Source organism: Equus asinus, chromosome 3 (assembly GCF_041296235.1).
Source record: "Equus asinus isolate D_3611 breed Donkey chromosome 3, EquAss-T2T_v2, whole genome shotgun sequence".
Taxonomy (NCBI): domain Eukaryota; kingdom Metazoa; phylum Chordata; class Mammalia; order Perissodactyla; family Equidae; genus Equus; species Equus asinus.
In genome coordinates, this window is record NC_091792.1 from 160888853 (window position 1) to 160900534 (window position 11682).

The 11682-nt window shown below is 54.0% G+C and overlaps 1 protein-coding gene across 4 annotated transcripts in view; it reads left to right on the forward strand.

Annotated features, from left to right (window-relative positions):
- Positions 1-8399, forward strand: part of LETM1 (leucine zipper and EF-hand containing transmembrane protein 1) — a 38665-nt gene extending 30266 nt beyond the window's left edge. For all 4 annotated transcript variants that reach the window (XM_070506375.1, XM_044767983.2, XM_044767984.2 and 1 more), the window contains 4 exons: positions 1161-1295; positions 2807-2997; positions 4121-4259; positions 5401-8399. In XM_070506375.1, coding sequence (XP_070362476.1) covers positions 1161-1295; positions 2807-2997; positions 4121-4259; positions 5401-5550 — 615 coding nt within the window. In that variant the 3' untranslated portion in view covers positions 5551-8399. The remainder of the gene's footprint in view (positions 1-1160; positions 1296-2806; positions 2998-4120; positions 4260-5400) is intronic.
- Positions 8400-11682: the final 3283 nt, after the last annotated feature.

An 11682-nucleotide genomic window follows, 5' to 3' on the forward strand; every position in this document is an offset into this window, starting at 1 on the left:
TACGAGCATCTCAATAGATGCAGAGAAACCACTTGATGGAATCTAGCATCTGTTCCTGATTTAAAAAAAAAATCTCAGCAAACCAGTAGGGGGGACCATTCTCAACCCGATAAGAAGCATCTACAGAAACCCCCGCAGCTGGCATCATCCCTGGTGGAGAAATACCAGCAGGAGTGTCTGCTCTCAGCACTTCTGTCCAGCATTGTACTGAGGTTCTGCCCAGGACAGTTAGACAAGAAAAAAAAAAAAAGCCATATTGATCTGAAGAGAAGAAGTAAAGTTGTCTTGGTTCACAAGTGACGTGAGCATCTAAAAATCAGTTGTACTTCTCTGTATTAGTAATGAACAATCAAATTGACATTTAAAAAATATATCATTACAATAGCATCCAAAAATGAACTACTTAGAGATAAATTTGGAAGGAGGAGATATACAAGACCTATACCCTGAATGCTATAAAACGTTGCTGAGGTGAGTTAAAGAACTAATAAATGGGGAGATTTACTGCACTCGTGGATGTGAGGATTCAGTGTTGGTAAGATGTTCATTCTCTCCAACTGATCCATAGATTCAAGACCATCAAAATCCCAGCAAGCTTTTTTGTTGAAATTAACAAAGTTATTCTAAAATTTATATGAAAATTCAAAGGACCTAGAATAGCCAAGACAATGGCTGAGCAAGTTTGGTGTGTCCACACGGTGGAATACCACTCAGCAGTTAAAAGGAGCACACTGCAACATGGGTGGCTCTCAGAAGAGGGGAGTGAGAGAAGTCAGGTGTGAAACAGCTTGTGCTGCCTGGTAGCATTTGTGTAAGGCTCTGGCAGAGCAGACTAGTCTGTCGTGAGGGAAGGCAGGTCAGTGTTTGCAAGGGGACAGGGATGGAGGGAGGGGTCACAAGCACCAGGAGATTTTTGGGGTGGCCGATCTCTTGGGCGATGATGGTTTCCTGGGTGTACACGTATGTCAGATACGCACTTTACAGACGTGCACTCTGGTGTAGGAGGGCACTGCGGAGAGTGAAGAGTGACTGTGTGCGGGCTCTGTTGGCCTCGCACCAAGTGCAATATCAGCATACGACATGAACAGAAAAGTGGTAAAGTCTTTGGGGAAAAAAGCCTTCACCCAGGGTATTTTGGGGTTTGCTTGTTTTCTTTACAGGCAGAGGAAATAACTAAGGAGGAAATAAACGTACTCAGCGATGCCTGTTCAAAACTGAAGGAGCAGAAGAAGTCCCTGACAAAGGAGAAGGAGGAGCTGGAGCTGCTGAAGGAGGACGTCCAGGACTACAGCCAGGTGCGGGCAGTGAGGGGGCAGGTGCCACAGCCTTTTCTCTCAGCTGTGCTCAGGTGACCAAGGTTGCGGGGTTTGCTCCTAAGATTAAGACTGAAAAAGATTAAGACTGAAAAATAATACCTCCGTCAAATATATATATATATATATTTTTAGTAAGATTAGCCGTGAGCTAACATCTGCCAATCCTCCTCTTTTTGCTGAGGAAGACTGGCCCTCAGCTCACATCTGTGCCCATCTTCCTCTACTTTATATGTGGGACGCCTACCACAGCATGGCTTGCCAAGCGGTGCCATGTCCACACCTGGGATCTGAACCGGTGAACCCCGGGCTGCCAAAGCGAAACGTGCACACTTAACTGCTGTGCCACCGGGCCAGCCCCTCCATCAAATATTTGATAAGCTGGCCACAGGGTATTTGGAGAGAAAACTGGATTCTAAGTAAATTTTATTCAACAACTTGTCCACAGCCATTCCAGCAGGTCAGTTTTCTCTTGGAATCTGGCCATTCACCCTTTCAGATGACAAGCATACATCTCTTTTCATTTCTAAACACATAAAGGTATCAGATTAATAGTCTGGTCACTTGATAAATGAAATCTTATTTTCATTCGTGATTCCCTGAAAGAGGCTTCTTTATACATAGTAGTACTTTTTTTTTAAGGAAAGCATCTCTTCAATTTATAACTATCACTTCCTAATCTGATTTCAAAACAACTATGTTTTCACAGCTCTATTAGGAAAAGATGACTAATTTTGAGATTGGTAAAAATTGCCATTTTCTGAACTTTCTCGTGGCAGCCTTCTTGCTGCTGCGTTCTCTGTCAGAAATCAGGTACTTAGTAGAAACCCTCAGCCTTGGTGCTCCCCACCCCACCTCTCATGCTTCCCATAGTGTTTGCTCATGCGGAAAAACTGACTTGGAACTGAAGACGGCATATACTATTCCTGGTTCGTTCATTGCTTTATTTATGCTTTTAACAAATATGATGAAAGTTGAGGTTCAGAACAGATTCCATTTCCTTTGCTACAAAAACAATGTTTGAGTTTGCAAAAATGAGAACAAATTTGTCTAATAGATACAAATAAGAGTTTGCAACTCTGTGGTTGGAATCAGTGGGTTTCTGCCTCATGCACAACCTGGAACGTCTTACCCTCGTGATGCTAGTTTGGTTAATTTAATTACTGTACAAGGTAAACTTAATTATAAGGTTCCCTTTGCTTTTTAAGACTATCTTTTTACTTGGGGCCGGCCCGGTGACGCAGCGCTTAAGTGTGCACCTTCCGCTTCTCAGCGGCCCAGGGTTCACAGTTTCAGATCCTGAGTGTGGACATGGCACCGCTTGGCAAAAGCCATGCTGTGGTAAGCGTCCCACGTATAAAGTAGAGGAAGGTGGGCATGGATGTTAGCTCAAGGCCACTCATCCTCAGCAAAAAGAGGAGGATTGGCAGATGTTAGGGCTAACCTTCCTCAGAAAAAAAGACTATCTTTTTACAACTAAATCATTTTGTTAGGACTTGCAAGAGATCAAGAAGGAACTATCAAAGACTGGAGAAGAAATGTATGTAGAAGAGTCTAAAGCCAGCAAGAGGCTGACGAAGAGAGTGCAGCAGATGATCGGGCAGATTGACAGCCTGCTCTCGCAGCTGGAGACGGGTCAGAAGGCCGGCAAGCTGGGCCCGGCTTCTGAGGGCTCGCCTGTGGGGTGAGTGTGGGACATGGACCCTCAGGGTCTTTCTGATTCCGAAGCACGTTTCTCAGCTTTGGTGCCCCACTGCCCCTTACCTTTCACCCAACGGTTCCAGCCAGAAACTCAGCCACACCTTATCGGTCTCCACTTCTTGGTGATGGTTTTACTGAAGTAGCTCTCAGAGCCATCTCTTCCCTGCACACGTGTGTGTTCACACACACGTGCATGCACTCACACATGCTCAAACACACTTCGGCTGCTGTCATCTCTCTGGAAGACCACAGTTGTGGCTTAGCTGGGTTCTCCATGTCCACCCTGGCCCACACCTCTCCAGGCTGTCGTCAAGCTGGTCCTTCCAGAATATATGCAGGATCATGGCTTCCCTGTGAACCCATGGCCTCTCCCTGCTCTCTCTTTCCATGGCACTCTCCCCTCCCCGCAGCCTCAGCCACACTTGGCTCCTGTTTCCTCGAATCATCAGGCTCTCTCCTGCCTCCTCCCTCCTCTTGAACCCCCCTACACACAGGCACTCAATAATGACCCCCGTATGGGGTCAAGGGCTGCCTCTGCACTGGTGTGTCCCAGATGTCTGAGTATTGCATGAGTAGCTGTCTGGCGAGTGACACAACCAGGCCGTAGTAGCTGACATTCCACGGTCCCATGGGCAAGGCGCTGTGCCCACATCTCCAGGGGGCACGCAGACTGGCTTCAGAGCCCCTGCTGTTCTCCGATTGGAGGTCCTTCACCCCCAGATGTCCCCTCCTGTGTTGACCTGCTGTGCCTACCTGCGCTCACTTGTCAGAAGTCAGCGCAGCCAGACTCAGTCCCCTGGCCCTGACCACAGCACAGGCAGGCCTGAGGAACAGCACCCAGTAACCATGAGGCTTTTTGTCCTGCTCTCCAGTTTAGAGGCAGGGCTTGTCGGGGACTGCACACGCACAAGACCCTGCGCCGTGTGCGGCTTCCTGTCTTTGTGTCTTGAGTTGGCTGAGCATTCCCAAGGGAAGGGGCGAGGGAGCTTGGAGGGAGGGGTTGCCTGGGTTGGGGCTAACTGTGGGAGCCCCAGTGAGGCTGCAGCTGCAGCCAGCTGTGCCACAAGCAGTTTTCCCCCCTTCTCCCCCCGCCTCCTCCCCCGCAGGGAGACTGTCATCAGCGTCACTGAGCTCATCAGCGCCATGAAGCAGATCAAGCACATTCCTGAAAACAAGCTCATCAGCTTGGCCTCAGCCCTAGATGAAAATAAGGACGGCAAGGTCGACATCGACGACCTTGTCAAGGTGGGTCGCAGCCGAGTCAGGACTGCCTGGCCTGCCCCCATCTTGCTCTGGGGTTGGTGGGGGTCTTACCCAGAGCATTTTCCACATGTGTCTCCACTTGCAAGGCCCCTCCATGGCCTGATTTCAGCCCTCACTCTAAACATTTAGCTTATTTTTCACACGAAGTTAAGAAAAGTGCGGTAAGGGTGTCCCTCTGGAGCGTGCCAGCTGCTTTTTGACCGGACACTTGCCTTCTCCTGGGCTCTAGCAGGGCCCTGGCAGGTCTGGGAAGTACAGTGATCATGGGACAGCTGGGGTGCACAGACCCCCAGGGGGGGAGATGTGCCGGGTGATCCTCAGAGCTGAGCTTTGGGACCCCAGTGGCAAGCTGGTGGGCGTTGGGCCCTGTAAGGCCTGAGAGGTGACCCCAAGGTGCCATTTGGGTCCCTGGGGCCAAGAGCTTGGGCAGCCCAGGAGACTTGGAGCGAGATTCTGCCTTCGTGAGGAGGTCTGTGAACTCTGGTGTTTCTGAGCCGTGTGCCTTCAGAGGTGGTTCTAATGGCTCCCTAGGTATCCAACCCATTGGTGATTTTTCAACATTTACCAAGAATATTGGGTAACTTATTTCAGTTTGGTTGAAAAGCAGGGTATTACAAGATGTACATGCTGAGCAGTGTCACCTTGCCAGCAGCACAGGCTAGGAGGGCCATGCCCACCTCTCCTGTTCCTTCTCTGGGGCCCCTCCTTGGTGTGGATGGCAGCTCGGATGTTTGCACCCCACACACCCCTGCCCGCTGCCCTGGGGGTGCCTCTGTCCAGAGCAGGCCCCCCCCCAGCCCTGAGCAAGGACCTGGCCCACCTCCGTCGCACTCCTCCTTCCTGCAGCCCTGGGCCCCGTGGGAAGCACACCTGGCATCCTTGCCTGGGTTTGGCTGACCACATGCCTCCTACTCTCCAAGCCCCTCTCTCCGGTGGCTTGCAACCTAACCTTGGGCCTTGGAGCCCCAGGGTGGGGCTCTTGGGTGGGGAATCTGGTACTCTGAGAACAGGGCAGCTGGAGGACCCAGCCTGGTGGCCATCCCAGCCTAGTGGCTGAGGAGATGGCTCGGAGGAGGAGCCATGTCCTGTCTCCCCTGAATCCCTTGTCTCTTTTCCCGCATAGGTGATCGAGCTGGTAGACAAAGAAGACATTCACATCTCCACCAGCCAGGTGGCCGAGATTGTGGCCTTGCTGGAGAAGGAAGAGAAGTTGGAGGAGAAGGAGAAGGCCAAGGAGAAGGCTGAGAGGGAGGCTGCGGAGGGGAAGAATTAGGGCAGCCCTGCTCTCGGGCACCTTGCTGGCCCTCCCTGTGTCTGCCTCCATCCCACTGCCCTGGCCGCTGCGGTCCTACCGTGAGAGTCATTGCTTTGAGGTGATTCTTAGTGACAAATTTATTTTGTCTGGAATAAATCAGAAACTTCCATAATCAAGTAATTTTTAATTTTCATCATTCCACGAAGATTTCATTTCATCTGGAATCCCTGAGCCCCTCCAGGGAATCGTGTCTGGACTCACTGGCACCCTGCTGCAGTGGCCCCAGTTGTGGTGGCCAAGCAGGCAGCCTGCCGGCGGCCCAGAGATCATGACCACCCACAGGCCCCTTGGCTCCAGAGGCAGCTTGGGCCAGACTGGGGCAGGAAGGTGCCTCCCTGCGTGTGCCAGTCGCCCATGGAGCCCAAGGCCTGCAGATGCGAGTTAGATGGAAACAGACAGCCCTCCTCAGCTCTGGAGAAGACACCTCTGTTAGTCTGTGGACTTGGGTTCCTGAATGTCGGTGTAAATAGGATCAATTCGTGCACATTGCCGATCATCTCTGTCGTGATTGAGAACGTATGTCTGTCTCTCCGTGGCCTCTGGAAAATCGTGGTTCTCTGACAGGAGTGTCTCGTGCAAGTTCCTGTTGTGTGTGTCTCAGAGATCGCTCTTGATTTACCTTTGATTTTCTCCTAATCCTTTAACCAATTAACTCCTACAGAATTTTCACACACGACAGTCTGCCTAACTCGTGAGTAGCAGCTAATGTAAATTAAGCTGAGAAACTAATGAAGCCCTTGGAAGTTAAGCATTTCATATTGAGATATTGAGTAACTTATTGTGTGCTGTTGTGGCTTTTAGAAAGTTTCCTAATTTGGGTTGTTAGCATCTCGTTGCCCTGTGGGTGATTGGGACTGATTTCACTGTGTCCAGTGATGGGCCCGGCCCTGGGGCAGCCCAGCAGGCTCCAGGTACTCTGAGTGTGCATGCCCCTGTCGCGGCTCTGCAGCATCAGGGCCACCACGTCCTCACGACACTGATTCCCTCGGCCCCAGGCTCCTTTGGAACAAGCATGCTGCTGGCTGAGCTCCTGGGGGCTTGCAGAAAGGCAACGCCTGGAGTGGCCTGTGCAGCACATGGCCTGGGTTAGAAGCCTAGGGCTTGCCTGGTGCACCTCTGGGTGCAGTGGCGCACTTCCCTGGGCTCAGTGTCCAGCATCTCAACGCCTGGCAGCTCAGATGGGGTGGCACTCTATGGGGCAGGTGGGGTGGGTGGGGCTGGCTCATGTGGCCTCAGCCCTGTCCGACTCGTCCTTCAAAGGCTGGGTCTGGTTGCTGGCAAGAGTGTTCTTTCAGGGGAATCCAAACATAGGCTTTGGAAGACATAGGAATAGAGTGGCCAGGTTAGCCTGGAGAGGAGGAGTGGGACTCAGAAGCAGTAGCTTCTAAATTACTTGAAACCCTTTACTCAGCCGTTAAAGAAGAAACTTGACAAAATAGGAATAAGATTATATATTCTGAAACGTAAACCTTTGTAAAGTAACAGTTGGGTTCTAAAGGTTTTTTATTTCACTTACTTGAGAAGTCTGTTCTAGATGCTTAATTGGTATTTATGAATTGTCTCGCACTTGCTTTGGGGGCCTGTTCGACTGGGAAGGCGTGCTTGCTTGTGAGCTTTGCGGTTGCCAGTGTGCCCCGCGTGTGATCTTCTTTCTTGTGAGCCGGACTTTGGGGCCCAGGCAGCTGTGCCGGCTCCTGCTCTCACCCTTGCTGCCTCTGCCAGGCGCCCTGGGTGTCCCCACTGCTGCTGTCACGGCAGAGCAGCCGCTCCTGCGGGCAGGCAGTCCCACTGCCCCCCTGCTGGGGAACTGCCCGCTCTCTTCAGTTTGTGTAATGTGGGCTATGTTCTACTACAGGCCTTCCCCCTTCATTTTGGGTTTGTTTTTATTGTCCTGGACTTTATTTATTGCTGCTGAAATGAAGGTCCGGGTGCGGCTGTAACAGACGGTGGGTCTAGAGATGTGAGGGTTTTGTGTGATGAGGTTGTACGAGGCTGTGCTGCATCAGGGCTTGGCCGGCGCGCTCCCTCCCTGTGCGTTCTTGGGGGCACTCCTCTGTTTCCAGAAGCCTGCGGTGTCTACGCCTGCTTCAAAATGAAACAGATTCCTAGCAAGTGTTTCCTCCCTCACTCTACCCAAACATCCATGTTTTTAGTAGGGATTCAGGAAACGGGCATGTGGCTTCCACAGTCATTTTGGAATATCAAAATCCAGACTTTTTAAAAAGGAAGGGCACCTTGTAATTGTTGAGGCATAACCTCCAGGCAGTGTTTCTCACAGTGGAGCTCTGGGGCTGGCCAGGCACCTCCTAGACCCCATGCCACCAGCTCTGTCTCTATGTATCCTCCAGGGGGCCCGGCTCCCAGCACGCTGCCGCCTGACCCTCTGTCCTGGGCCGGCCATGTGTAAACACCTTTTTTAGAAAGCATTTTTATTAAAATATCAAGTTATTGTCCTTGTAACAACTCAAAGTAAGATTTCTGAACCATGTGAAACATCAGAAGTCAAGATGGAAAATGTCAGTTGTCTGAGTGTCTGCTTTGTGACAGCTGTGTGGCTCAGTGTCTGGTTCTGGCCTCCCAGTAGAAGCGGGTGGCAAGTGGGCTGTGGGTTGGCATGCTGCCGCGATGCCCAATTCCAGAAGGAGCCTCACCTTCTGGAGCTCAAATGTGGCCTCGGGTGTTCCCCCTGTTCTGTGACATTGGGCCCTGCTCTGCCGTCAGACTGTGCACCCAGACTGGTGCCTGTGCTGGTGACTAGACACGCAGTTTGCTGTAAGGGAAGGGTTAATAAAGCTCTGTCTTGATGACTTGTCTGCCACACATGGTTGGTTTGTCCAGGTTGGTGAGGCAGCCACTGCCTGACCATGCTGTCCTCCCACCACAATCCTCAGGGGACACCTCCGGCCTCGAGGGGTCCCAGGGAGGAGCCAGTAACCCTTACGGAGACTCAGAAAGAAGGGTGCAGTTCTGTTCTGAAAGACTCTGAGGGCCCCGGGGAGTGGGGACAACGCTGCCCAAGGGCTGTGCCGTCCGCTGTCTGAGGGGGTCCCAGAGGAGGCAGGGGCTCTCCCCACGCCGCAGCCTGCTCCCCAACACCTGGGCAAGGTTCAAAGAGTCTGAGGGCTTGTGGGCAGCCCACAGCCCCCACTTGGCCCACCACAGCAGCAAGGCTGCCCCTGTCCTCCCCCGCCCACATCGCTGGCTTCCAGCAGGAGATGCCCTACCCTGGGGTGGAGAGGTAAGGCCCAGCTCGGAGGGTGGGCAGAGAAGCCCTGGAGGGCCACCAGGCAGAGGATCCCAGCAGTAGGACAGGCACAATGTCCTGTTCCTCATCCTCCCAGCCCCTCAGTGGACAGACTACCCCACTCTGAACCTAGGATGTCCAGCCTGTCTCAGGTGGCCTCACCCCTGTGCCAGCACCAGGCTCAGTGGGGACTTCTTCCACTCCTGCTGAGTCCAGACACCCTGCCCTGGTGCCACCCTTACCTGCATTCCATCTCTCCCTGAGATTGGCCTTGGCCACTGTCCCCATCTGCCTCACAGGTCCTGAGTGCTCAGACATGACTCCTGAACCATATGGAAGAGATGCTGTTTTTGTGGGTGCAGGTGTGGGCAGGAGGCTGCTGGGCCTCAGCCTTTGCCCGCCCCCTGCCTGGCCCCCAGACCAGCAGCTCTTGTCTGGGTTCATCTTGATGCCCTTGGCAGGCACCCAGACCCCTCAGGCTGTGGACCACATATGTTCACTCTGTGGATCCCTCCTCCAGCGAGGCTGTGGGAGTATGTGGCCAGGAACAGGGTCCATGTGGACCTGCAGGCAGCAAGAGGCCTGAGCTGGACTGCAGAGGATGCCCCAGGACACGAGGCTTGGGCTACAGCATGTTTCTTGCTTCCACAGTTCCGAAGGCCATGTAAAGGCACCAGGGCTCTGACTGAGGGTGAAGGAAGGGATTGCATGTGGAGGTGGAGCTACCGTCCAGGGGACACAGCAGCCTGAAGGGACACCCCCGGCCAAAGGGAGGACAAAATGAATATCAAAAACTGTGCGGAGAGAATTGATTGTAAACAAAAATCCACACATCCATGGTGATACTCAAAGTCTTGTCTGCCCCTGTTGATGGGAATGATTACACCAGTTTCTTACTGTGAAAATAGGTAATTAAAAGGAAAATTTGATACTACCCTGTCTTCTCAGGAGGAAAGAAAGTCCATCCCAGGAAGCTCTTTAGGGAGAACTCCAGCTGATGGACCAGAAGAAACACTAGAATCCACCCACCCTGCACTGCAGGCCCTGGGGAATGGCTGCCTGGGGGTTGTGGGGTGACCCCCGGATGGGGAGCTGGCTATGAGGGCCTCTGGCCATGTGCCCCTGGCATTCCCAGCCTCCTCCCCAGTTCCGGCAGCATTCCTGCCCCAGACGCCCAGCCAGGAAAGTGATGACCCCACAGGAGCCACCAGCATGTCCAGAAAGGAAGGCAGAGCCTCCCACAGGACACGGCTGACTCCCTCAAAAACCACAGTCAGCGGGAGGATGGGCAGGGGCTGTTCTAGACTAGACACTAAAGAGAAACAGCCTGATGGGACCCTGATTTAAAACATCTGCCAGGAGCCGCCCCGTGGCCGAGTGGTTAAAGTTCAGTGCACTCCCTTTCAGTGTCTCAGGGTTGGCCGGTTCGGATCCTGGGTGCTGAACTACTCCACTCATCAGCCATGTTGTGGAGGCATCCCACATAGAAAGTAGAAGACTGTTAGCTCAAGGCGAATCTTACTCACAAAAGTAAATAAAACACCTGCCAACTGTGGTGGGGGAGATTGGGGACGTTCCACTCTGGCTGGATGCACACATCTTTACATGTGTTGACGTGCCCCCTGAAGACCCTGGGACCCAGACCTGGTATTAGTGTATTCGCACCACTGCTTGGGGAAGAGGACGCGGGTGCAGGGTTGGGGTCCAGCCCAGCTGGGTAGGAGGCGGCCGTTGGCAGGTTGGGAACAAGATTCCGAGGCCCCGCCAGCCAGGAGGCCTGGAAGGATGTGGAGTCACACAAAACAGGTGAGCCACCCAGGCCCCGAGGGGAAGGCAGATGGCCAGATGGGCCTGGATGTCCGAGAAGGCGGGGCTCGGGACACTCCGACGGCGGGCAGGGGTTCCACGGCGCCCTTCTCCCTAAGAATCCTCTGTGGCCCGCCCCGGGCCTGGCCGGACCCCACCGGCTCTGGGGCTCAGAGAAGACGAGAGAGGGCTGGCAGGGCTGCGGGAGGAGGTGGGGACAGGCAGGTGAGGGCGGGGAGGCTGCGGGCGACACGGAGTACCGAGCTGCGGGCGACACGGAGTACCGAGCTGCCGGTTCCCGCCTGTCGCGCCCCGACCTGCTGGCCCGGGCCCGCCCCTCCCCCGGCTGCCAGTCCCCTCGGAGTCCCGAGCGCACACCCGGAGTCCAGCTGGGTCCGGCAGGAGAGGGACGGGGGCTGCGGCGGGGACGCAACTGGCCGGCGCTAGAGGGCGCCTCCGCCTGCATTCCACCCTCCTGGCCTGGGCACTGCTTCCTCGTTCCCGCGCCAGGTTCCTCGCCAGGCTGTGGCCTTGCCGGCCACCCTCCAGGCCTAGGCCCTCGCTGGCCTCCCTCGCCGTCCTCATCACTGCCGCCGCGTGTCCCCAGCCCGCTGGACACAAACACGGGGTCTCTAGCATGCTGGTGAGGGTCGGGGATTGGGAGCTTGGTGCACAGTGCCAGGAGAGCTTCCCGGAGTGGGGTTAAGGTATTGGATGGCACCAGTTATTCGGAACTAAGACCCTAGCAGCTTCGTCTGCTCTCCAGCAGGTGTCCTGTTGTGTCCTCCTGTCCTGTTTCCTCACTCCCTCAGGCTGTGAACTCGGGGGCAGAGGGGACGAGATTCTGTCACTTGGTCCTCACTGCCCCAACTAGCCAAGAATCAGCATGCAGCATCTGCCAAGTTACAGGAGTGTTGGAGTGCAGGGGGCACTAACAGAATCCAAGGGAGGGTGCCAGGCCTGGGCGGGGGAGGGCAGCTAGCCAGGAGCAAGAGTGTGGCCAGCATTGTAGACCCTTGGTCTGGCTCAATCAGGGGACC